Source organism: Semicossyphus pulcher, unplaced genomic scaffold, assembly GCF_022749685.1.
Source record: "Semicossyphus pulcher isolate SPU_LCO1_2020_fin unplaced genomic scaffold, fSemPul1.0.p SCAF_22, whole genome shotgun sequence".
Taxonomy (NCBI): Eukaryota; Metazoa; Chordata; class Actinopteri; order Labriformes; family Labridae; genus Semicossyphus; species Semicossyphus pulcher.
In genome coordinates, this window is record NW_027211696.1 from 11,968,575 (window position 1) to 11,996,229 (window position 27,655).

A 27,655-nucleotide genomic window follows, 5' to 3' on the forward strand; every position below is an offset into this window, starting at 1 on the left:
TACATTTACAAATTTAAAAGCTTTTTTGGAATGATTAGAAAAACACTGGTTGATGACATTTTGCTAGCTTTAGCTAACGTTATACTCTATGCTAGCAGTGTGCTCTTCTTCTCTGCTGCTCTTAATAACAATAACAATAACTGTATTGATCACCAAAGGGAAATGTACTTGTCTGGCATCTCATCTACCATTTACTGAATAATTAAAAACAGTAAACAGTAATAAGGGCAGTAGTAAGTAGTAAAGTAAAGCAAGTAAGACATATGTTATTGCTGTGTAGGCTAGTGTTTTGAAGAGTAAGAAGAAAACCAGTTGGTGAGGCAGATAAATTATGGTATCCTTTAACTGATTAAGTACCTCAATGTATATGTGGTATCGACATCAGCACAATTCTACCTTAACATTTACCTGATAATCTTACATTTGAATTCTGTTTTGTCTCAGCGCTTAGTTTAAACAGATATAAGACAATTCCACTGGTGGTTAGGTAAATGGGATGACCGTGGGCAGAGGCCTCATAAGGTGAGAAAAGGAGACCAGATGAAGTCACTGTGCTCTGTAATTTGCCACCTCAGCAACAGATAGTTTGGTGCCAAAGGAGATTAGTTGGCGTGGGTTTATAGAGTCAGAATAGTCTATGCCAAGTCAACAGAGCCTGGAGGCCACCGCCCCTGTCTCATGCAGGGACACAGGTGCAGAGGCACGAACACACACACACAGAATGTGTGCTGAATCATGAAGTGCTGATTCATGTGTGCGGTTGAAACAGAGACAGAAACACTGATGGAAACAGATAGAAAGAGAAGAAACAAAAGGAGGAGGCCCGTGTGTGTTACATTTTATCTTTGTGCGCGTCACTCTGCAGCAACAGTGACTCCTGTACTAAGTTCCCCTGATTGATTTTCTATTGTGTTGACCCTATTTCCCCCTGTACTTGCAGCTTGTAACCAAAGTGAGTACAAAGGTCTTTAAAATGTGACCCATGTGCGTTTTTTAGTCAGTGTTTGCAGCTCGGTACATGCGATCGCCCTTTTAAAGCTGCACCTACATGTAATTTATCACAGCGACTGCAAAGACAACGTGAATCTATAAAGAAAGTATACAATGCATTCATCATGGAGAACCGCAAATGACATTTCTGGAAGGATAATTAAAAGGAGCCTGGCCTCATTATCATGTTCTCTCAGATGGCATTTCGTGGGGGTGGGGGGGGGACTCACACACAGTAGTGCGGCTGCAGGACTGGAGTCTGTGACTGAGCTGAGCTGAGCCTCGGCTGATGACTGTACGCAACTGTTTCCTGTTACGTGACGGGGTTTGATCTGATGTGATGCGATGTGTGGGTCTGAGGATTGTCGGGGGAATGTGTCACGTTGAGGTGTTTGTGCGTGTGCATCCGGATGTTTCATGCCCAGTAGCCTAAAGGAGGCATATGGAAATTCAGTTGTCTTTTATACTATTTAAAATAGACTAAAATACATGCATTTTCTCAGGCCGACACTACTTAGAGGTCATTCTCTCAATACCAGGTGTGTACCATGTCATAACTTTTAATCCAAAAACAGTTAACAACAAGTTAATGTTCCCTGTAATTAAATCACACTGGGTAAACTTAGAGGAACTCTGTGAGGAGAGGCCGCTAGGACAACCCAGGACAACTTTAGAGCAGGTGTTACTTAGCCCAGATTCTCTTCCTGCTGCTGCACACGTAGCCGAGGCTGCACAGCTGGTTGTTTATATTTAATGTCCCAACAGGAAGAAGTCGGGATGTTGGATGGTTTTTTCGTTTTGCAAAGCACACAAAGGTCTGCTTTCACTTGGAGGTTTGTTGAGGACACAGAGGGGGGATGTTGCTGCGCCTGGAGTAGGGATGCACGATATTATCGGTACCTGCAGATAATGGCTTGAAAACGACATATCGGCATCGACAGCTGTGTCGTTTTTGTGCCGATATTTTCTAGCGATATTTTCCGCCATTAAAACAATGCTTTAATCCTGCCTAAATGCTCGATGATTCCCTTTAAAAGCTTGACATAATGCTACGACATTAACTCAAGCAAGCCTGCACCACGCCCCTTCTATCAAGCATAAAGAAGGGTGCAAGATGTCTGCAGTATGGCAGTTATTCAAAGTTTCTGAAACAGACAGCAAGGCTGATTTCATTTGTTATGTGCAATAGGTAATTAGTAGGTACTTGCCTTACTGTAGTTGTGGCTATTGTCAGGATTGTCTCAGGGAGAGCTTCATCCAAGCCTGTCTAAGCTGTGTGAATGTTACAGTTTAATTTGAAAGAAAATGTTACATACAAATAAATCTGGCATTTTGTACATAACCTGAGTTTAAGCACTTTTCTTATCTTGCCCACTGAATGTGTACATTTTAAAAAGTACTGTATTATGTTATTTCTGCATCTGCCAGTGGGCCACTACAATAAGAGTAGACATGATTTCAATTCCACTACAGGGGAGACTTGATGTTCTCTGCAATTAGGTTGAAAAATATGTTCCATAAGCAATAAGGGTTGGAAAATATCGGCATATCGGCAAAAACTCGTGCATCCCTAGCCTGCAGACTTTCATGTCATTTCTAAAAACACTTGTTCCCTGCTGATGAAAGGATTTGATTTTCTCTATAGATTTCATGCCGTCTTTGTGTAAGGATGCAGCTTAGGAGAACAGTTTGTAATCTGATGTGCAGCTTATGTGCCTTTCCTTTTGATGCAGATTTATCATCGTAGAAGAGCACGTGTTGGTCAATGAAGACGGACTAATGTGCAGGCTTGAGTGGAATTTCTGCACCTTTAAAGCTTTGATAAACCGACACACAGTGGTTATTAAACCATGACATTATGACTGGCCATTACTAGTGTGCGTTTAGATACATGAACGTGGGAGTGTTGGGAGATGTCAATCATATCAGTGCCACCCACATCCTCCATACAGCTCTGATCTGAGCTTCTGCTGATGCAGTTGCTCTGTCTGGCCCCCTGCCTCTGCTTTTATTCCATTATTTCACAGTCATTTCATTTTATTACAATGTCTTGACTCTTACTGCACTGTAAAAACCCATCTATGTAAGTGCAGATTGTTGGGATCTTATGAGTAATAGAAGCCAAATCTGTTTGTGGACTGTTTCCCTGCTCATTACTTCATTAGTTCTGATCTTTTCTGAGCCTGATGGACAAATGCCTCCGATAAACTGCATCTTACAAGCTCAGTACAAGCAAAGTGTTGGTATAGCTGCAGACTTAAATGCTTATTAAATAAAAGGTGCAGGGCATGTTTGACCTGTGCTTTCCTGCAGCGTCTTAGACCAGGAATTAGACATCATGGACAGAACGAAAGGAGAACAGCTCTGTATGATATCAGTGAACACAAGTGCTGTGTGGATACTAAAGCCCGATATCCATAACTGGACATATTGCATTTGTTACTAAAGCAGGAGAAGAAGCACATCTCCCGTCCAGCTCTGCTAAGCACTTGGCTGCAGAGCAGTGAATTCACTGTTCCCTCTACTTGCATTTTTCATCAGCGTTCAGCTGCAGAGCGGTGTTTGTGCATCTTTTATCCCGGCTGGTTGAGCAAGTCTTAAAACAGCAGCTGCCTTCTTATGGAGGAAGCTAACAGATTAGCATTTTCATGTTAGCAATGAGCATGTTCTGCATGTTTATATTCATGTTGGACTTTCTGCCTGTATTTAACATCCGAATCCGGTCGTATTCCACTCTGAATACTTGATAAACATGCATGTTTTGCTGTTCAGAAGACCCTAAAGGGTAGCGTAGCATTTTGACTTAGAGAGAACCCCACCCTGTATATGGCACTGCAGAGCCAGAGCGCGGCGGCTGTCGGGAGTGGAAGCAGACATTTGTTGTCTTGTTTGTGGGAGCTGCAGCCTGCGGGGGGCTAAAGAGCCCCGTCACGTGTCTTTGTGTGTGACAATCTGCCTGTCACACTTTTGACATGTTGTGAGGAGAGGGACCTTTTGTTGTTTAACTAAGAGGCAACAACAGTGTCAGGACTCACTAACATCAGGGTTAAGTACACTTGAATAATAACGCTGTTTTGAATTTATTCGCACTAAAAAATAGTCTGATTTATTAGAGCTTTGGATACGTTGAATCATCTTCCTCACATAGATACTAATCTCTTAATTTAGTTTAATTGATTTCCTCCAAACCCGTCTCTTCCTCTCTGTCCATTTCCCTCCGTCACACACACAAACAGGCCACTGAAGTCGCACACACACACACACACGCAGCAGCCTAATGGACTCCTCCAGTCCAATTTTGTCTACCAAACAAAAATGAAGGACAATGCTTTTCCCCTCACATGCCGCCTGCGTTCTTGTCCTCTCTGTTTTAAGTCTCGGCTCTCTGACGATGAACGTAATGCGCTCTGAATCATGTTCTCGCTCGGCTCGCGGAGGAGAAACTCGCTCTCTACCCACAGGGTGGAAAATCCCAGAATCCTCCACTGCCTGGAAGAGCGAGTTTTTCCTCCTCTCCTCCTGTAGATTTAACCCATTTTCCCTCGCCAAGTGTTCCCCGCTCCTTCTGTTGCTAGTTGCGCTCGTTAACTGCAGTAAGGGGTGTTAATTGCTCGACCATATGGTTTAGAGTACAGAGTTAATTGTGACACACTCGGTGTTGAAGTAGAGATTAAATATAGCTTTAAAAACACTGAATTATTGCTGTGTTTAGGTAAATTAAAGACTGGATCAAAATTGAAGAACATAATGCTGCACACTTTACTGAACACGAGGAGGCGATTTAAATTACTATGCAAACGATAAAGTCTGCACAGCAACTCCTCTGCTCTATTTTATGAATGCTACATAAATAACAGGGTGTAATAGAGGTGCTGTGAGGGGTTGCTCTTGACATATCAAATATTGGAGGTAGCGCACACAGACTTAAGCTAGCAGAGCGAGTCTTCAGGTTCCATCATAAATAGATCGAACAGAGGGAGGAGAGGGACGTTCAGCCAAAAACGTGCAATCCCATATTGGGTACTTTGGCAGAAGGACCAACTAAAGTCTTCTGTATTGTAAAGAAATTGTCTTATATCTTGCAGCTGTAGAGAGACACGAAATGTGTGGTGTTGAGAGTGGGGGACGACATGCACCAAATGATCTGGGAGTTGAGCCTGCGATCAGTGCGTCCAGGACTGTAGCCTCTGGGGCGCCTGCTCGACCAACTGAGCTAAACCAGCGCCCCCAAATTAACTAACATGATCCCCGAAGAATGATGTTAGGCTCTGCGTTACAAAATAAGCTTTTAAAGATTGAAAAACTTTCCTTGTCAATCCCTATGCTGCATAGCATGATGTGCTTCCTAATTTTGCATCCAAAATGCCGTCAAAACTGTCGTGTATAATTGCCAGTGCAGCAAGTATACTTGGCACAACTGAGGCCAAAAAACCACAACCAGAAATCACAGAGATGCATGACCTCTGTGTTTCCATGTGACCTCTGTGTTGGCAACAATTTAACAGAACAATTTTAACTTAAATTGTGGCAGATTTGCGACGCTGGTTTGGCTCAGTTAGTAGAGCAGACGCCCCATTATACAGAGGCTACAGTCCTTGTTGCACTGATCGCAGGTCCGACTCCTGGTCTGCTGATCATTCGGTGCACGTCATCCCTCACTCTCTCTTCCCCAAGTTTCCTGTCTCTCTTCAGCTGTCCTATCAAATAAAGGCAAATAGCCCCAGAAAAAAATGACAGCAGATTTGCATGGGATTAATATAACAGACAATAACCACAACTGTAACAAATAATGGAGTTTCCAGGTTATACAAATCCAGTGTGAGTAAGGTTTAAGAACACACATAGGAATTTGGTGCTTGAAGATAATTTCACTTAATTAATACACATGCGTTTTATACTTGATGCCAGTTATGTGTATACAAATGCTGTGTTTGAGAAACAGGTCTAAAACTGCTTTTAACTCTGCTGCTGTGGCTACAATATAAGCATTATAAAGTAATATCTCAGTGCACAGGTAAGCACGTTAAAGGTATAATAAGTAGGATTTTTCTTTGCATTTTGTCAACAACACATTCAAACCGGGCCCCTCCTCCTGGGCTCTTCGTCACAAGAAGCTCACTTTTACTCTCTTATGCGAGAACACGGCCACCCCGCCGAGCTAACACCGACAGCATCACTGTTACCTTTGTGCTAGCATGCTAACCGTTGGTTACCGTTGCGCTAGCATGCTAACCATCCTTTACCTTTGCGCTAGCATGCTAAATGACGGTTACCTTTGCGCTAGCATGCTAACCACCGGTTAGCTTGTCCTACCCGGTTTAAGGCACCTACCTGTCCAACAGAAAGAAGTCAACTCTGCATCGCTCTTTCGCCGTGTTCACCGGTCTGAATGGGGCCCAGCTGCTAATTTGAACCACTCCCACAACAGCGCCCCTCCTGAAACGTCTTGTGCAAAGCAAAACAACAGAGTAGATGCAGAGGGAAGGGTCTCACAAGGGTCTGCACACACACTCACCAACACACATGTATAGAGGCCCATAAGTGATGATTTATATTATATTATATTATATTTGTAAAAATCTATTTTTCTATACCTTTAAGGTACATACATCTGTAAAAAACATATATAAAACCAGCAGCTGCCAGATCATATTCATTGAGCTTACATCCCCAATAAGTCAGACTTCATACTAACCAGCCTTTATAGGTCACTTTGTATTATACTGTCACGGCCAGCTGATGTATGACATTTCAAATGTTGTATACTCCTCCACTGGGAGTACCTCCATCTCTCTCCCTCGCTCTGGGTCTGTCTCTGCCTTTTCATCTCCCACTGTCAGCGTCAGTCCGTCTCTCAGTCCGGCTCTTCCTTTATTTGATGTCAGATAGAAGCCGACATGTCCGCACAGCGAAGACAGAGAGACAGAAAGGCAGTGACACCGAGAGGCAGGGACGGGGGGGTGGGGGGGAGAGGATAGTGAGTCCGGACAAGAGGCAAAAACTTTATGTAATTTCAAAATAAAAGCAGTTTAATCAAAAATATGTTGTGAAGGATAAATGGAAGCAGAAGAAGTGATACAAGAGAGCCTGCAGGGGTGTAACGGCTTCACACGTCAAACAAAGTCAACATCTGCTGCTTATTTTAGCTTAATTTAGATATAAAGCACCAATATACATGTTTTTTGTCCAATGATTTTTCTAATTACCCCCTCCAGAGTAAGAAAACAGTCGGTGAAAGCAGCTTTGATCCTGCGTCCGTGCCTGTGGGATATCCCGGCAGCCGGGTGTGCACAGTACAGTAAGCAGACAGATGACAGATACAGTCTTGGGAGGGGGCTAAAGTGATAAGTGTGGAGATTAGGCTAATCTCGGTTATTTTTGCTCGCTGGGCTGTTGTCGGGGGAGGTATGCGGAGAGGGGGAGCCACACTGAAGTGAACCCACTAGTAGCAGGGATCGCAGACACAATCGGTGATCCCTGCTAGTTAGCCGGGCAAAGCTCCTATGACGGACTCTCCTCGCTCCGCTGCTTCTCCTCGAGGCTCCTAATGACGCCCTGTTATTTAGAGCCGAGATACACCACTCATCACACACATCCTGTAATGATGTCTGCAGCAAAATAATTAATTAGTAACCAGCGGAGCATTTAGGGTTCTTCTACTTTCACTTCCTGGGAGTTAATGTTGTAGAGGATGGATTTACTGACGCGCCCTCCATCCATCCGCCGCCACGACAGCTGCGCTCATGTATCGCAGCCTCACTGTTAATATCAAAACACAAGTATTTATATTGTTTGTGGAGGGGCGTCACTATAGCAATGAGCTATTTTTACACCGTAGAGACGCAGTATTATGGATGTCAGTTTGTAACCACAGCACAGATTAGATAATGCAGCATATCATGTGTAGTGTAGTGAGGTATGTGGGACTAGATAATGTGTTGTTGCTCCACTCCGGGTTACAACTAGCCATTGTATTGCTTTGGTTATTTATCACTTAATGGGCCTCATTCACCAACATCTGCATTAGTTTTTTCTTACATTTATTTATTTAGAAAGAAAACTTTTTAATTTTTAAATAAATATATACCCTGGTACTCCCAACTTAAATAGTAGGAGTGCTGTTTTTAATCTAAAGGTCTTCAACAACCACATATCCTGCTCTCCCTTCCTTCCTAAACTAACGTTGTCGTTAACCTGGCTTCGCAGCCGACCCCAAATTCACATCAACATACCTGTAGGGTAGCTGATGGACAACTGGGGCTTTATCTGATTGGTCAAATGATGTGAAAGCATGGGCAATGTACGGTGAATGAAAGGTGAAAAACGTTCTCTAATTTATTGCGATATAGGCAGTGTTTAAAAAATGCTCATATCACCATGACGCGACCCTACACTGAAACTTTTCCCAAGGTTGTGTTTTTCTTTCTAGAGATTAATTGAATGCCATGAATGATAACACTCTTAAAGCCACATTAATATAAAGCCTTTAATGACATATTGCTACATTTGACAAAAACACAACCATTGTCAGGGTCTTCTTGAAAACTGCCTAAGTGGGTTTTAACAAGGTTAGGTTGCCCTCCTAAAAAATATTTAAGTTTTTCTGTTTATACTCCATTTTTCCCAAATCATGCTTAGAACAAACACAGCTCCAATTAAAGCCATCATAGTAACTGTTATGATGGCCCCCTTCCCCTGAGAATGGTGTGTCCTCACAGAAACCCGTGCTAGGAAGGGTCCGTCTTGCTGATGTTTACATGAACACAGCAGGTCACCCTGTGCAATCCGGTCAAATCCCTCCCGCTCTCACATGGGCACTAATCTTCCCTGACTGCCTTCTTAGCATAACTGCGACTCAGGCTACAGCACTTCCTCTCTTTCACTCCTCCATGACACTTGCAAAAACTGTATCTTGCTCTCTCTCTCTTGCGTGTTTGTACACTTTGCTTAAAATCACAATAACACAAGGTGTACCATCATTTAAATGTTGATACTTGAACAGCCCAAAGTTTGACAAGAACTCAGATATGTAACACACTTATGTCTGTGCATAGTAAAGAGCTGGAACCAGGTGTCAATTACCATAGCTTAGCATAAAAACTGAAGGCAGGGGAAAACAGCTGGCCGGGGTATGTTTAAGAAAATTATGTTTAACATTGGTAAGGAACTTTTGTTTTGTTTTTGTGATTAAGGTGAGATTTCGAGGTGCTGGTTGGCTTCTTTTCAAACTTGGAAAAGAGACAGGTTCGCTCTTTAGCCAAATGACTGTGTTCCTACAAAGCTTAGGTTAGCTAATTGTACCCTGGATCAGCTCCAGACCTTAAGACACAGACACAAAGCGGGGTCAAACTTCTTATCTGACTCAATTAGTGAACTGCTCCATAACAAATGGCAGGTCACACCAGTTAGCTAGCCCAGTTAGTAGCTGGTCAACACAGTGGAGCATTTAGCAGCTAAAATTTCCCTCAAAATTCGGTTGAGCTAAAAGAAAAAATAACACTGGACTTACATTTGTCAGGTTACAATAACATGACTCCAAATGGATGATTTAAGTTTCTCTAAATGTGCCGGATGTGAAAATAAGCAGCTATTATCTAACAAGGTTGCCATATAATCCTTAAAGGTCAAAGGTCAAAGTCAAAGATGTGTTAGCAGCTTGTTTCTGCAGCCCCAAAGTTTTATTCAACTAAGAATTAATGAAAAATATAAACTCACATTCCAAACAAAATGTACTATATATACTGTAAGACTTTCATACTGTATGAAGAAGAAAACACATCATTAGACACTCTAAAAATAACAAAGTGCATGGTCTTATTATTTCAGATGTACGACAGGAGACATCCAGCAGTAAAAATCCAATCCAACATCATAAAACAGAACTTTTACGGCAGTAGTGCCGGTGTAGAAATATGTGCCTTTAATGTTTTTGAGTCGTATAATAAAGTATGTACCTGAGCTACAAACAAAAACATTACTATAATTATACTCTATACCTCTCTGAATACTATACAGCATTCATGTGTTTCTGTTTGACTATAGCAGCCAGCTGTCTTTGTCTGTCTCCCTCCATCAGCCCTCTGTCACAGACCGGCAGACTGACGACGCTGATTTAATTCCTGGAATGATGTTGTCAAACTGTCGCCCTGAAACACACTTGCATAACCAGACAATTGGAGGGAAAATGGGTCATGTGGGAAAACAGTTGTTGTTGTTGAGCCTACTGGCGTGCTTTATGAACAATATGTCGGCACATATGGCCAAAGTCTCATTGCACTGATGGGTTATTGATACGCCGGTGTTGTCAGTCATGCGCTGATGTTATTTTGTTTCTGTGCTCAGGTTTCAGGTACAAATCAATAGAGCGTTCAAGCTCCTGCTCGGGCCATAAATACATTTAGGTTTTCCCCTGATGCACTGAGCCTTTATCCCCACATAGAGCGACTTTTAAAGACATTTTATAGAAGAATTTGCATAAATTAACTGCATACATTAATCCCTGCAGACGTTCGGAATAATGTCGATATTTTCACGGTAAAAAAAAGGCTTAACTTACTGGGTCAGAATATATAAGTACTGTTAGAACAGCTACAGGATTCTTATGCAACTTCTGCAGTCAATGTTTACAGTCTTACATAAACAACATTTTCACACAAAGATTCAAAGCAGAAAACCTCCTAAATGTGACCCCCGTAGCCGCGTGAGCCTCTGCCCCAGAGAATGCTGCCCCTGCCAATGCAGCTCTGAACGGTTGAGCGCAGATTAAGGCAGAACTGTAGTGTTGAGGTTATCACGCTCACACGACCGAAATAGACGCAGAGCGGGTGAGACAGCGGGCAAGGCAGCTCCGCTCGCAGTACAGCGTGATGTGCTTAGTGCAGGAACAAGAAGAAGAAGACGAAGACGAAGAAGAATCCTGCTGACGGACAGAGAAATGATGGAAAACAGAGCGGATGAACTCCCGCAGGAAACGGCTACACGGGCAGAAAGAGTGTTTACTTAAGCTCCTGATTGACACATCAACAAGGGAGGGCTTTTACAGTTAAATGAATGCCCTGATTGATGGTTAGACTGGGCTAATCCTGTAAAGAACCATAACACCGCGCCTGGCGTCTATTTTTAACACTCGCACGTTCAGTTGTGATCGTTGAGTGTGAGCAGGATTTAATGATGTTCGATGTGCTGCAGAATTCATTAAAAAAAGAAACCACCAATCATAAGGTAAAATTGAGGCTTCGGCTTTCCAAAATAAAAGTCCCCCAGTCCTTTATGTGTTTTGTAAACAGGAAAGCCAGACTTTAAAAGGAAGCCAAGTGTGGGTAACACTTCAATGTGTGATTCCCAGAGAGTTTTAATGTGTCAGTTATTACTACAACTCTGCTCCTTGTGGCTCAGAAGTGCTGATGCTTATATTTTATTGTCTTTGCAAAAAAAAAAAATCCATTAAAGTTCAGCCTATAAATCGATGCAACAATATGTTTTTTAACAACTTAAACTGTAGCACATCTTAAAGGAATAAGTGGCACAAAGTGTGTTGTTGGATGAGCAGCGTGTCAGTTTCATACTTCCTGCCTTAAAGAGGAAACACTGCACTTTGTACCCCACATGTAATCGTGTGTTTGCATGCAGTGTAGAAATAACGACCTCCTCTTTAAAGCGCATCCCGCTACATTAATAGATCACTACTTGTTTTCTGCCTGTGTAAAGGCCCATTGATCACCACCTGCCTTTTAATTAAGTCTCTGGCTACAAATTACTGTTGGGCCTCATTACCTAAATGTACTGCAGCTCGGAGCTGAAGATCCGCAGCTTTGTATGCTGGGAAACAACATCTCTGCCGTCTCGGCAACAACCCAGTGACATGTAGAAGATTCCACCTCTTCCCGTGTAGTCCCGTCTATTCCGGCAGCATTGTAGACAGATCTGCAGACTGATGAGCCTCTCAGAGTACCCAGCAGGCCGCCTGAAGCACTGAAATAATGCCAACTCTATTTATGTTTATTTATTGCTGAACTATACATATAGGAACATGATTACGCATAGGGCATTGCAGTCATGTGAAAGGTAATTACTTCCAGCAAGCTGCTTTTCTTTAGGGGGCACTGCGAGTCTATTTCCAGTGTTGCGCTGAGCACACTGTAAATATTCCATATTCAGCTTTATCTGCCACGACGCGTCTTTAGGTTTTTTGTAATGGCTTGTGGAAAGATAGAAGAAGGAAACATGAGTCAGTAAATCCCAGTGAATTCCCAGCATGTGATCATATGATTTTTCAAATCCAAGTTCAACTGCAGTTTTTGTGATTAAGCAAAAAAAAGGAAAGAAAGCAGGCGAGATCCAAAAAGCAGATTTACAAGACGATTTGAAGCGGGAGAATTCCAGATTTTCCTGGAAGCAGTTGTGTCATCCTCCAATGTAATAGCCAGTGGTGGATTTAATCCCGTCAAATTAGTCCCTCGCTAATCCTCACTAACCTCGCCCAGAGGTCACTCATGTCCAATTTGAAGATGCATAAAGAACGCTTCCTAATTGCGTGTTGGAGGCTCCGCCGCAGCCTGATCTTCTGCGTGCTCTTTTCCCTGCACGTATGATTCATAAAGTCGGCGTACAGCAGAGGACATTTGGCAGCGGTGTAGACCCTTTCAAAGTAAAACACATCTTAATCAACTTAATTTGGACGATGTTGAATGCAACATTTCTACATTAGGAGCAGTAATTTATTAAAGCTTTGGTGCCTGCAGTAGTTTTAAAGAAGCATATTTGTGTAAACACGTAAACATCTGCTCTACCGTTGTGTACTGTTGAATGGTTCCAAATATGAATGAGCGGCGTGCTGGCTCGACACGACCAGCGTGTGACCTTGCGCAGCTATCACATCGCATCTTGGCTGTCTTTCTCTCCTGTATTAGAGGATTATGCCGACCTCTGCCCTCGTCCCAGTCAAATTTAAGCTTGATGCACTTAATTTTAAGCCTATATTTTGCCAATGCCAGCTGAAAGTACTGGCGGTGTTTCTGGCGCTCGGTCAGCGCTACCTATTTCCTGTAGTCATGCAGCTGATGAGAGCTTATAGCGGCAGAGGGAGGGAGCCATCTTTGCAATAGACACACAGCTGCTATAAAACTCATTCACTGGTTCTCAGTTTCAACACGTGTGTTTGTAACATGAGCTAATGGGTAAAGATGTTTAAAAGACAATCTATGACAAAGAGGCACACTCCTGCAAAACACAAGCTGAAACGAGGAAGTCGAGGTGTTGGGTGATATGGGACAAACTACATGGATCAACACAGACAGAGTGCATCAGTCTTGAAATGTAATCAATACATTGATGAAGGAACCACGCAGAAACACGAACGGACCACTGAGCTGCAGAAAGAAACAGGGTCTTGCATGACAAACTAGAGTGTAAGAAAGGCTGCTACTGCACAGCAGCTGTGCTCACATCTCCTCAGAAACACTCAGAGGAGCGACCAAACTCCACGTTTGACTGGGCTGCTACCGCAACCAATCAGAAGCCCAGAATCCCCTGAGAAAAAGCACTCAATAAGTGTGCGAGATTTGTTCCCATCCACAGTTATCTAGATCGTCTTCATTACCACTCTGATGTGCCATGCTACTCTAAAAATTTGGCTGAAACAACGGGCCTCATGCAGTTAAAGTTCCAATCCGCTCTTACCCAGGAGAGCTGAATGATGAATCCCACCTGATGTCATGGCGCATGGTTGATTTTTTGTAATGAGCATAGGTAACGCCCCTTAAACACCATATAAGGGCAGGTGCATGTAGAAGAAGAACAACAGCAGTCGCAGAATTGAAGTACTTTTAAATCAACTTAAACAACACGTGATCTTCCAGAGCGCGAGTCGTGGCGTTACAGGTACATCAAAAACGCAGATGTGGCAAAAGATCTGTGACACTGCGAATGCCGTGTCAGACGAGGGGCGCGCGGTTACTGACATAAAAAAAAGTGGTTTGGTATGAAGCAAAAAATAAAAAGCGTACCATGACAACAAAAACATTTTTGACTGCTCTCCATCAATCGTAAAATTTTCTTACGTAAGAGAAGACATTGGGGAATCCTGGAAACCAGTGGGTAGGAACAAAATAAGACAAAATCGTGGATGAGATCAAAAATAAGAGAAAATTTGTTCGTATATCGCTTCTCGCATGAAGCACAATTTTTGATTAATCGATTAGCTCATCAGCAGAAAAGTAATTGGCAGTAATTGTTTTTGTAGTATTAGATGCCTGCTCACTGTTTCAAATCAATGTAAATTGAATACCTTTGGACTATTGGTCAGAGAAAACACTCTTTGAAAATGTCACCTCTAGTTCTGGGAAATTGCTGAGGGCAAGTAATCCATTTTTAATAAGTCGTGAAAAAATTAGCTAATAAATAGAGGAAGAAAATTACTGTTTGTGTAATTTATATGCTTCTGGTGATATTGAAATGTCACAGGATTATTTCTGTGTACTTCCAGGGCCAAGTACTTTATTGTCAATGCTGCGACATTTTCCTTTCTAGAACTGTTTTCCTTAACTTCATGCGTTGGACAAAACAGTGGCAATCCTTTATTTCAAAATAAAAGCTGAGGGATACTAAATTGTGGAATCACTGGCCATCTGAATAGCCATCATTTCCTACAGTGACAGCAGATTCCAATATCCTCTACCCTCCACAACCTCATCCCTTAACTTCCTGACAAACTCTCCTGCTTTTCAGGGCCTTAAGTGTTCGGTTAGCTTATTTACTGTATTAGCTTACAAACCAAGTGACATTGCAATGTTAGGATGCTGTTTTTATCCTAGGTGAGTGTATTCCAGCAGTGGTAACACTCCCTGTAACAACACCCCCCTGTTTCATCCTCATATCTCCCTACATCACAGTGAAGGCTATCCTGTACGACCAGTGATCTACACCTGGAGCCTCTATTATTAAGATGTCTATTTTTAGACAGCTACCTGGCGGCTCCCTGCTGCCACTAGCAGACTGGTGGCTCTGAAGTACAAACCTAAACAAATCCCACACTGTGTTAATGAGCTCTTACATCTTTACCGCGTGCCCTGAGAGTGACCCAGAGGTCGCAGAGGCTTTCTAGTAAAGCGAGACTATCCCTGGGAATTTGCAAAAACCCCCACGCAACCTTCTGACACTTCTACTTATGTTTCCAGAGCCTCTTTTGTTGTGTTTTTTGATTATGCATTTGTGGAAGGAGGAAAGGGCAGACAAGCGGTCGACCTTTTTCTATTTCTGCCTGCTGTGAATCATTTGCAATTCAAAGAGGGACCAAAGTGCGACCAGTCTAGCTGCAATCCTCCAGTAACGTCTACATTTATTAGCTACCTTTTTCTCCCTTGCTTTGTTATTGTCTCCCCCCATTTTCTCTGTGTCTGTAATCTCTACAATTATGTCATCAAACTATGATGACTGCGAAGCCACACACACGCTCCGCAGAGGGACAGAGAGTTCTTCTAAATTAAGAATAAAGATGTAGGCAGCAGAAGAGATACTGGGTGCATTGAGACAGCCGTCCTGTAAGCTAGTGGCTAATTTTAGCCTGTCAGGGCAGTGCACTGTATCTCCCTGTAGATGAGTTGAACCATAGAGGGATCTGAGCATCAGCTCAGCCTCTTGTTCTCTCATCTGTTCTCTGTGTGGACACTGTCCTTTGTGCAGAAAGGTTACAGGACAGTCACAATGGACCGGGGTGGAGAGACGTGGATTCAAAGAGCTTTTAAAACACCTGGGGTTTAGGCAGATTTTTGCCTACGCGTGGTAAAAACAGGTTCAGAAATCTGGCAGAATACATGTCAGCACAAAATGAAGTGCACGCTCCGGCTCTCTTTATTTTCTGGAGGGATTGCACTCCCTGAGAAGAGGGAGTAAGTAGCCCCTGCAATTTGGTCAAATGTGGATCCCAAATTCTCTGATGCCAGAAAACGCAAAAATAGATCTGAGGAGAACAAATAAAAGGCAGATAACACCATGAAAAAGATTGGATTTGATGTTAAATATAGAGAATATCAGAAAATAGATATGTTCAATATAACAAAGTACTGCTGACTTAATCTCTTACACAATCCCCTTTTCGAGTAAAAAAAAAAGGACAACTCTCAACTTCAATATTGCGTAAGAAAAGGCTCATCTCTAATCTTCCATTTATTGGGAAAATGAATGAGAAACTGCTGCGATTCAGCTCAATAACATTCTAAATGTAAATGGGCAGATTTCAATCTCTCCTCAGATAACATCACATCACTGAGACTGCCCCAATAAAGATGTTAAATGATGTTTGTCTGGATAATGACTCAGGTAAAACATCAGTTTGGTGCACAATGATCTAAGTAGTGTTGATATTTTTGACAATAAAGGACGTCGACTGGAACAGTGGGTTGGATTATCTGGTCCTCAGCTGATTCTGATCTTGAAGGCAACGGCTACGTTGTTTCAGGAGGTGAACATAAAGCTGAGCGGATCTCCATGACATGTGGAGTCACTCAGGGTTCAATACTGGGGCCACTATTATTCAACCTGTACATGTGCCGTCGAAGTCAACTCAACCATGACACTTACATTGCATATCACAGCTATGCAGATGACACTCTTATTTATTTAGCCCTTTTAACAAGTGACTATGGGTTCTTAGAGTCCATCTGTAAATGCCTATATGTGTTTAATTAACAAAGAAAGCGTTGTGTTCGACAACTATGAGGAAAGAATGAACGGTATTTCTCAGCTTGATCTAAGAGCTATTAAGACAAAGTCGATTGGCAATAATTAGCAATGTTGTGACCAAGTCACCATTGCTCAAGTCCCAAGTAAGTCTCAAGTCATTTGGTCCAAGTCTCAAGCAAGTCTTGAGTCATTTCTTTTTTGGGTAAGTCAAGTCAAGTCAAGTCGAGTCCTTAGTTAAGGCAAGTCAAGTCACTGATTCTCCACCCAAGATACAGCACTCTTACCTGTAGTACCTGGTCTTTATAAAGAGAAAAGACAAGGTGTTAGTAGCCCGTCTAATAATGATATTATTGTCCAATTTATATAACCTCAAAAAGTATGACAATGACTTGTATCTTTATTATCTTGGCTCAGATGCAGGCGTGATGATGGTCTGCTCTGAGACACTATTGCGCAGTAACGAGTGCGACTGATGAGGCTTCTATTTGGGGGGAAAACATCAGGTAGCGGGGGGCTTTGATGTTGCCATAGCGAGGAGTTTGACTGACAGCCAGTTTATATTTTAATCAATGATGTCTGAAAAAATACATTTCTGATCTCCTTTAAGCAATTTTATTTGCATTAATTACAAATGTTGAACTCTCTTTAAGCTTCCATCTCGAATGTAAAACAAGTAACCAAAAAAAGTGTAATGTTTTTTAACCTAATGACAGCGAGGAGCACCAAACCCTGACGCTGAATTAAACTCTCATTACACTTATAATTAGTAGAATGGGCAGTTTAGAGGGAATGGAGGGCCATCAACTTAAAAATAGGTAATAATTACCTGAAATTACTTTAACAAATTAGCAGATGAGGCAGGTTTATTATGCAAAACCCACAAATCAGAGATCACTATAGTTTTTTTAAACTTTTTTAGAGGAGAAATAGAGCATCAGCGAGAGGGTGATTACGGAATAACCAACCTGGAAAGAAGTAATGGGATTCTCATGCTAATGAGAACCCTCTGAATGAGCGTCAAAGCCAACCGGGCGTGTGTCAATTCTTCTCGCCTAGATCCCGTGTAAATGAAACCGTTTCACATTGCGGACATGCTTACTCACCCAGCTGATGACTTTCTATTCTGAAACTTCCTGCTCTGATTAAATAGCCACACCTGCAGTAACACTGGCGTTCAAACACGTACGGGCTGATTATCCCCGAGGTCTGCACTGCCTTCATCATTCAGTGTTTCATTCACCATCGCTCTGTGCTGTATGAGGATTTCCTCCACTGGTCAGTTTGTTTTGGAAAGCAGCCATGTTGAATTATGCAGCTCAACATCTGCGAGATGCACACACACAAACACACACACACACACTGGTGGCTCCACATTCTCTGGTGGCCAAACAGGCCCACCATGCCCTCCACTTCAAAGGTGACTTTGTACTTGTGTGAGCGTTTTAAGTATCTTTTTCATCTTTTTTTCCACAGAATCTTTTTGTATCTCTGAAATACCAACGCATGTGATGTTTCAGAGACACCAACAGATCTAAATCTGAAACTCTCTGTTTGAGTTATATCACTTCTTATAACACTCCGGAGGTCTAACAGGGGTCTCTCTCTGTCTGTCTTTGTCTCCTGCAGATCTTCCATATGACCTATGACCTGGCGAGTGCAGTGGTAAGAATATTTAATTTGATAGGGATGATGCTGCTTCTGTGTCACTGGGATGGCTGTCTCCAGTATCTGGTGCCGCTCCTCCAAGACTTCCCCCCTGACTGCTGGGTGTCGCTAAACGGTATGGTTGTAAGTATTGCCCACTCTTCTCTTTTGTTTTTTATTTTGCCATTCGGTGTATAAACTGTATGAAGCTGCCTTGTAAATGGTCTTAAAATGGGGTGGACTCGCACAGTGCCTTTCTAGTCTCCGGACCACACACTAATGTAGGGCTGTGCCACTAATCAGCTAAATACTAACACAGCAGAATATGCCTTTTGGGGGCAATTTGGTTCAGTATCTTGCCCAAGGATACTGAACCTAGGAGGTAGGGATTGAACCGCCAACCTTCTGCTTGGAGGGGAATCACTTGACCACTGAGATACAGTGTGTGAGTGCAACTGGACACAGCACTTTAACAATTGGCCCTTTCGCAAAACCCAGCGAGCCTCTTAGTGAATGCTGCTACGACTCTAATGCTTCGTATTCCAATGCTCAGTTTTCAATCTTAAAGAGGGGGTATTATGGGGTTTACACTTTAAGACACATATATATAATGTTAAAATGTTGGATGTCCAGACTAAACATGGGTGAAGTTTCAAATCTGTAGGTAAAAGTATGTTGGAGTAATCCCCAAGCTTCTCAGCTCAGTCTGCAGGCTGCTGTGAACGCCAGGTTTCACACAGTTTTTTCTACACGCCTCAGCAGGCTTCAGAGAGCTGGCCAATCAGAAGAAAGCGGGCTTTGTAGGGGCGGGGTTTCTTAAAGGGACGGAGCTGAGTGAGTCGTTTCAGGCAAAGGCTGTATGAGGGTCTACACAGAGCACCAGTGTGAGAAAAATGCTGACCTTTGTGAACTGTAAATTAGGCTAAGCTACTCCACAGGTATCACAGAGTGAAACATGAAGCTTGGAAATTAGCATAATACCCCCCCTTTAAGTATGGCAGATGTATCAATGGAAAACTTTTATTCATCCCAGCAAAGGGTCCAACGTTTCCAGCGTTTGATGAAAATATTCCGGTCTCAGTAAATGCCAAAAAAGAATCAGAAAAAAACAAAAGTTTATTTACTCATTATGCAGAATGTCATTTTGGAATATTATAAATTATATTATGCTGCATAAAGCAACGTTGTGTCTAATTTCAGTTTGTTTATTTACTTCCAGGAATCTGTTTTTAGTCGATTTATTTTTCGTAGCCTATTAGAATGAAACTGAACAATAGAGCGAGGTGTGAAGTAAGATCTGCAGGGATTCGTAACAGTGTGCACTGCTCTGCCCTCTTCATCCCATTTGCTTCTCTGGCCGCTCGGCTGCTTGCAGCTGCGGCGGTAATTTCTTGGGAGGTCTGTTTAACCAACCTCGAACAACTTTCCTCCTCTGCAGTCCTGTGTGAACACCACCTCGTCTGACAGCAGAGCCTGAACTATTCAGAGCACACACTGCAGTGAGCTTTGATACATATAGGGTTTATTTCTTCCATGGTGCAAAAGCCTGTACTCTCAGTACTGTCTGCAGCACATGTAGCAGATGGTGGGCGGGACTAGGATTGGTTGCAATGTATAATAATCATATATATTTTTAGATAAAGGTATTTAATTCGAGAAAGGAGCCTTCTGGGTACCTTTAAATAGTCATATCAGGCTAAAATTGTAGCACAAACCACATCTAAAAGAAAAAAAATCACTGTATCGGCTCCAATATTAGCTATCTGTAAATTTGACCCTGCTAAAATTGTCATCGCTATCGGCCTCAAACACCCCACATTGCTCTTTCTTTAGTAAATGAAACCACTGGCTTTGTAACTGTAGGACAATTAAAAAACGTTCACAGTTATTAAAACAGTTTCACAGTTATGTTTCTGTATACTTCCACCTCCCTCTCTCTCTGACTCAGGGTCAAACGGACCGCAGTTGCTTTCCTCCCTGAGCGACATGATAGCGTAGAAGTGTGTAAGGGCCTCTTGGGTAACGCTGATTGTAAATGCTCGCCCGAGGAACTCTTCTGCCCGCTCATTTCTCTCTCTCCTTCTCTCTCTCTCTGAGACTTACATTTCTGCTCCCCACATGCACACTGACGGCTCAGAGGCACCGGGCTGGAGGTGCAAATGTCTGCTTCCGTAAACATCACGACTCTGTTTCCCACTCTCATTTTTTACTTTGAGGCGATGAGTTGCCCGAGTGAGCCCGATACCAACTAGCATGTGTTATTCATCCAAACAGACGTAATCCATGTCTGTTTGCACCGAAATGAATGTGCAGTGAAATTATTTCCCACTTAACTGTCACAATTCATCCGTGCTAATGGTTGTGTACAAAACAGGGCAAACAGCAACTTCATTTACTGCAGCACCACAGCTTTTTAAACTTCCCTCTGCCAGCTGCTCTGGAGCTTAATTATTAACACGTGTTGCTCAGAATAAGTCAGATAAACTTCCTTGTATGCAAATCGATACCAAATGGGAGTCATGTGAAAGGCTAATTCGTTGCCCCCTGTGTGGCAGGATCATTCGCGCTGTGGAAATCTATAGCCATAGATTTAACTGGCAAACGGGCCTCTGGAAAAAAGAGCTAACACACTCTGACGACTCATTAATCTGAATCCTCTCTCCTCTGTAAACTGAAACTGCACCATCATTTGTATTCAGAGTGTAGAGACAACATAACAAAGATGTCTCCCAGCTCTGAGCACATATAAGGTTTCTGGTGACACGTCGTGGCTGCAGCCGCTTGTCTGCAGACTCGCACACCTAAATATAGCAGCTCCCAGAGTTCGTCTGTGCAGGAGTCTGAAGGCACAATAATGCTTTCACATCTCAGCAGTTTCACACTTACTTAGAATGCTGGATTAGGATTACCATATATTTCATCACTTCAATTTTCCTCCTGTCTTCAGGTAGGAAAATATTGTCTTTGACAGCAGTGAGACTGCTGAAAAGATTCGTCCATTCATTTATAAGTTAATCCAAAATGATGATAATTGATTTATCACTATATTTATATTTGTCAATAAGTGTTCCAGCTTCTCAAATGAAAGCTCTTATTAGTGGTTTGATTCCTGCCACTGTAAATACAATCTTTTTAGATTAAGGACGATATTGGTCGGACACTATTAATAGAAATGGGCATTACTGAAATGTTATAAACAAAGCAAAAATTCTTAACAAGACTTAAAGTTTCAGAAACACAATGTAGCGTGGAGTAAAATGAGCCTTAAATAACACTTCTAAATGTGTGTGATTATGAGGAATCAATGAATTTCCATTCCATTTACAAATACATGCAAATAATTACAACGCAACTTAACCCGTCACTGTTCTACATGTGGAAATCTACGGAAGCCCTAAGCAGACATGTCCAGTGATAATGAGTAATTTTAAGTTGCTTTCTATGGAGCCAAATCGGTCTCAAAAAGAATAATTACACAAATATATTTTATGATTTACATATAAATGACTCTCTTCAAAAAATATTTTTCAATGCACACAAAAATATTTGTATTTGGACTTCTATTTAAATGTAATGTTCACAAACCAAAACCGCTTCGTAAATGCAAGTTAAATGGTTTGTATATAAATGTCACAACATCCAAAAACGTTTTTGTTAAAAATTACAAAGTTCATATATTTGTGAATTTTCATTACATATTTTTAAAACAACAAATATGTGTGTGTGCGTCAGAAATTTAAACATTTATGCATCTTATTTATTATATATATATATATATATATATATATATATATATATATATATATATATATATATATATCTTATTTTTTATTTTTTTTACATTTATATAGAAGGATAAATATTTTTGTATATTGTGAAATATATTTGTGAATCCATCTGTGTGCATTTATTCTTTTTGAGACTGATCTGGCTCCATAGTTTTCTCGAGATTTAGTTTAGTTTATATAGATGTTATATTTTTGTTAACTTCAGATAACAAGGCTGCACCACCATAAACCCAGAGTTAAAAAGCACCAAACAAACATAGAAATAGGCTCAACTTACATCATTAGTGTGGGCAAGGGCAGCATGGCATGTCCTGGTCTGTAATATCACACTGACCGGTCGTTTTGTTTTCTAGATCCCTGGAAAATTATCCTCTCATCACGTGAAAACAAGCTTTGTTAAGTTAAGATAATGGGATAAATTAATCTGTTACAACAGGAAAACCAGCGTTATTATCCCGGAATTACAAGAAAAAAGTTGTGATGTCAAGAAATTACGCGTTATCACGGGAAAACTGATTCTCTGTCAAACTACAAAGGATGCTCAAACAAAACAAAACAACTGAGGAGAAATCAATACAGATAGTAATGAAGATATATCTGAATCCACTGTATTTTAATATCCTGATTGCGCTCTGTATGGATTTCCCATCAGTTTTTGTTGATGACTGAATAACTGCATTGCAATTGAGACAAATAGTCTTCAGCTGCAGCCTTAAATAAGACATATTGTAAGCAGAGCCTTTGTGTGTGTGATTGGTACTGTAGCTAACATAGTGTTAGTGACTGTGATGTGCTAGAATGAGCAATTTGTGAGCCTCTTCCCTGTGGATCTGAGCAGAACTAGAGGCCTGTGTGCGGAATGTGAACTGGCAAATCTAAAGTGAAAAGTCCTGCCTCCATGAGGGATTCCTCTTCTCACACCATCACAACACATTAGAGTTCATGAGCTCTAAATGTTGATGAGAAATCTCCCCTCCTGTTTACCGCAGGTAAAAAAAAACACAACGTGAGTGTTCAGGTGAAGGTCGTGTGTGTCTCCCTGCTTTAAATTCACGTTGCGTCACATTTTATTTTCTGTGGTGTGTTGGTTCGGTACTTCGTGTCTCCAGCTGTGAAAGGAAGAAGAGCGGGGCCGGCGAGGACTGCAGATACTGCTGAGTGCTGCAGTACATGCAGGGTGCACGACTGTTATCTTCCTGACTAATGGCCTGAGAGTAGCTTCTTACTCTGTAGAGGCTGCTTTTACTTAATCACCAGGCGAGATAGGGCCGCTGTCGCTGTGTTGGCTCAGTGAGAAGGTGACGGCTGCTGCTTTTGTCTGCATGTACAGTACAGTGTGGCAAAGTGTGTTTAGGAGCATTTTGTTAGTGTTTGTGTCCTAACTCCTCGTCTAAAGGCTCAAATAAAGAGACTGACAGCACGTTGTGTATGGAGGTAGAATGGGGCTAAACAGTTTCACAGTTTGGAAAGCAGAATTGTTTATAAAAAACTACATTTTGAAACTACATTTTTTTTTTTTTTTTTTTTTAATCTTAAACTTCGAAAATTACAACAATTACAAATAGAAAAATAATTCCAAATATAGTTTTGATTCAGTTTTGGAATTTTCCTGAATAAGTTACTTGTTATTTTTCATCCTCATATAAAGTTTGATATTAAAAAAAAAAATCTTCCTGTTTCCAATAAATTTTTTTTGGTTTATATATATATATATATATATATATATATTCCCCACTTTTTTTCAGTTCATTTTTTTGGCCCTGAAATAGTGTGGGGCGTGGCATCAACTGAGAGAATTTTAGTTTTATATGAATTGAAACGTTTTTTTCTTTCTTTATTTTTTGTTTCAATTCATTTTTTTTATTTTTCATAGTTAAAGATAAAAACATGAATTTTCAGTTTTAAATTTTAGTTTTTCCATTAACTTTTTTTTTTATTTTTTTTTTTACTTTTGGCCACACTCCGTAGCAAGCTTCATATTTGTGCTGGTTTGGGTTTATGGCTAATTTGTTTTTTTGTTTGGTCCACAAGATAAAAGAAAATTGTAAAAAAAAAAGTCTATAAAATATTAAAAATTGAAAAAATGCTCATCACAAATTCAAGAGTCAAAAGTCACAACTTCAAATTGCTTTTTGTTTAGATAGATTTATTGGTGTTTGTTTGCTTACTGCTCCCTTAAAAGCTCCGATAAAGAGACAGCTGAGCCTCTGCAGACTCATGTCTCAGAGACGAACTGTAGTTAGGCAGGGCCGACAAACCATCATCCCTCAGCTGCGTTCACCCTTCCTGGCCTCTTTTATCCCTCGACCACCCGCTACTTTCCATCACTTCTCCCCAAACCTCTGGATGAGTCACAGGCGGGCTCAGTCCAGGGGTTATGAATTAATCAAACTTTTCCCCTTTCTGCTCCCTCATGGCACATCAGTCAACAAGAGGACACTGGTTCAGCCAGGTAAAACTAAAGACTGGTTTAGTCCAGATGTGAGCAGTTGTGGCTCTCTTGTTCTGTTATTTGGTGCGAACAAGCTGCAACTGTTTTATCGATTTATTGTAAAAACTGATCATAAAATAATTGTTAGTTGCAGCCCAAGTGCAGACCTTTGGTCGGTTAGAATTCTGGGTTTGATATTGACCCCTCTTGGAGAGTCTAGAGGAGTTTAATCACATTCATCTCTGTTTATTCGGAATGTAGGATGAAGATGATGTAGAATCTTAGGCATTGTAACTCGGCTTACACGTGGAGTCTACTTCCATCAGGAGAGTGCAGACACTTTCTCACTCCAAACATAAAACAGCTCCCCTCTTTGCTTAGTTTAACCTCTCTGATTGAGCGAGAGCTCGTCAGTGAAAGTGGCTGCTGCTCGCTTGATTGCACATGATTGGAAAGAAAAAGTTTTTTCGCTCCTCAGAATGCAGACTCATTTTTATAACACTGCATAGAAAGAAGAATAAAGGGCTCATACCAGGTGTCAAATTAAGTTATTTATTATGCGATAAAGAAAATGCAGCGAGGTTAACACATCATAACACGGAGGGGATTAAGATTAAAGGCCCTGCTGCCGAACCTACAACAACAAATTCATCACAAATTATTTTAGCTATTTGTTGCAACGATTAATCGATTAGTCGATTGAAATCAAATTAATCGGCAACTTTTTTGATACTCAATTCATCGTTTCGGTTATTTTTTAAAGCTCAAATGTAAAGCATTTGTGGGCTCAAACTTCTTTAACGTAAGGGTTTGCTGCATTTCTTTGTCATTGATGATGGTAAAAGAAGAGCCAGTTTCATACTGTTGGATTGAAAACAGAAGCAGTTTGATGACATGACTTTGGCCGATTTATAGGATGAAAGATTAGTCATGAAATAAATCAGTAGATAAATGGATAATGTGGTTTTGTTGTTGCTTTATCTGATAGTAAACTGGATATATTTGGACTTTGGGCTGTTGGTTGGACAAAACAATGAAAGATTTAGGAAAAAGGGCATTTATTAAAAATTTTTTCTAATATTTTACTGATCAAAAAAGAAAACAATGGCAGAATAATCCATTATAAAAATTGCAGTCAACTACAAACTCAAACCTTCAGTAGAACGTCCGAGGAAAGCAAGTGAGACCTCTGCAAGACACAAACAAACAAAACAAACACAAAAAACGAACAGCCATAAGCCGGCAGGAAGCTTGGACCTGCCAACTTCAAGAAGGATTCGTCATGAAGGCATGAAAACTTACGAGACAAAGAGAAGCACGCCCTCACACTGAGACTCACCGCTGTGAGCGCCTTCCTCCTGCCAACCTCCAGCTTGGCTCCGGCCTCGGCCTGCAGACCCTCCGCTGCCTCAATGATGTGTTCAAAGACCGCGGTGCCTTCTGTGCCTCCCAGTGGGAACAGCTTGTGGTTTGATTATGTAATTGAAAAATGAATATTGTGCATCACATTTTTCCCAATGCATGGGACAGCTTGCTGGGTTTAAGCTTTATATGATTGAGTAATTAAACCGGTCGGTTAATGCGGATGTTTTTGTTCGTTCTTTGGATAAAAGCACACGAGGGAGGCGTTTACCTGAAACGAGTCGATTTATGATGAAATCAGGCTTCAAAATGTGTTCAACAAATTCTCTCCTGTTTATTCTCCTGATTCATTTATAAGTCATTCTGAAGTGAAACTAGGCAATGAATCAATAATTCCAGGAAATAACGGATGTTGTGATTGCAACAGTGAATGCAAACTCAACCAAAAATCGTGCATTCTGTGCAATCTTGCAATTTTGACCAATCACTGCAACTTTTCTGCAGAACTTATATTTCCCCCAGCATCCTTCGGCATATATGTCAACAAACTCACTTCCATGCTTTTCAAATATAGCAGGTCTTTCAGACCCGGGAAGACTCCCTTATAGATGCCGATCGTCTCTTTTCCCATTGCCAGTGGAGTATACTCCTGTCGGTCTCTTTTCTGCTGCGTCACCGTCTGACGTCACAAACGCGCTGTAGACAGGGTTAGTAAACAGTGAAGATGTTACGGTGGTTAGGTCTTTATTGTTTCTATTACTCATTGAGTTTATTTATCAAACTCGGCGCTGACAAATTTGGAACGATGTTCGAGCGTTGCTCGGACGGAGACGGGTGAAATTTGAGTCGCAAAAGTTACCGGCGGAGCATAGCAACGCGCCGGGAAGGGGGTGGAGATTAGCGTGTCAGCACAGGTTTTGTGTTCCCATGGCAACACAAAACGACTGGTCTACTGCAGAGTCATTTGACCAGGGTATAAATGCCGATGGTAACCTTTCCCGCTAAGCAATAAGGCTGGGTGTTAGTGGGTTTTTTGACCAGTGAGAAACCGGCTTAAATCTGCGAGGAGTGACGAGGTCGAAGCCTAGATACCAAACACAAGCTATGTTCTGCTGCTGCAATAAACATTTCAAACTATTACAAATGTGAGTTGTCTGACTGAACTCGCATCGCTGCTGTAAAAACAGGCATTTTTTTCTCGCAACCATCCCAAAAAAAGCTTGAAATCCTGGAGTGACTGATCAAACAGCGACTGAGTCAGAGGAATCTGTGGGAGCAGAGATCAGAAGTCACTTTGCTTTGCTGCCCTGTGAGCTCTTGCGCTGTTAAAGGGTCACTTTCTGTCCTTTCAGCCGTGGATTAGTCTCATTCTTCTTCGTTGGTATTGAAACAACTACCGCCTCTGGGTCACGCTCGGCACTGGGACGACGGTGACTCATCGATTGCCTTCCCGGTCACATAACAAGAAACGCCTTGCGTCTGTTGGAGGCTCTGTGTTGTGACTAATGAATAGAAATGCGGGCGAGTTGTGAAAGACTCGACTCGGACTAATTATAGAAACTTTTAACTTGTGGTTCTGAATAGCCAGACAATGGCGCTGAGTTAGATTAGTACTAATGCATAATGAAGTCTGTGAATTCTCTTTTAGTGCTCGACTTGTAAACAAAGGCCGAGCTGAACATGAATATGCAGAATGTGATGTCACTTGTTTTGCTGCATCCAGAGCTTAATTATATTTGGAGCTGAGGACGAACTGAATGCT

General features: G+C 41.5%; 1 protein-coding gene across 3 annotated transcripts in view; it reads left to right on the plus strand.

Annotated features, from left to right (window-relative positions):
* Positions 1-27,655, plus strand: part of LOC138602270 (potassium/sodium hyperpolarization-activated cyclic nucleotide-gated channel 1) — an 85,235-nt gene that overhangs the window by 17,930 nt on the left and 39,650 nt on the right. For all 3 annotated transcript variants that reach the window (XM_069673717.1, XM_069673718.1, XM_069673719.1), the window contains exon 3: positions 18,295-18,456. In XM_069673717.1, coding sequence (XP_069529818.1) covers positions 18,295-18,456 — 162 coding nt within the window. The remainder of the gene's footprint in view (positions 1-18,294; positions 18,457-27,655) is intronic.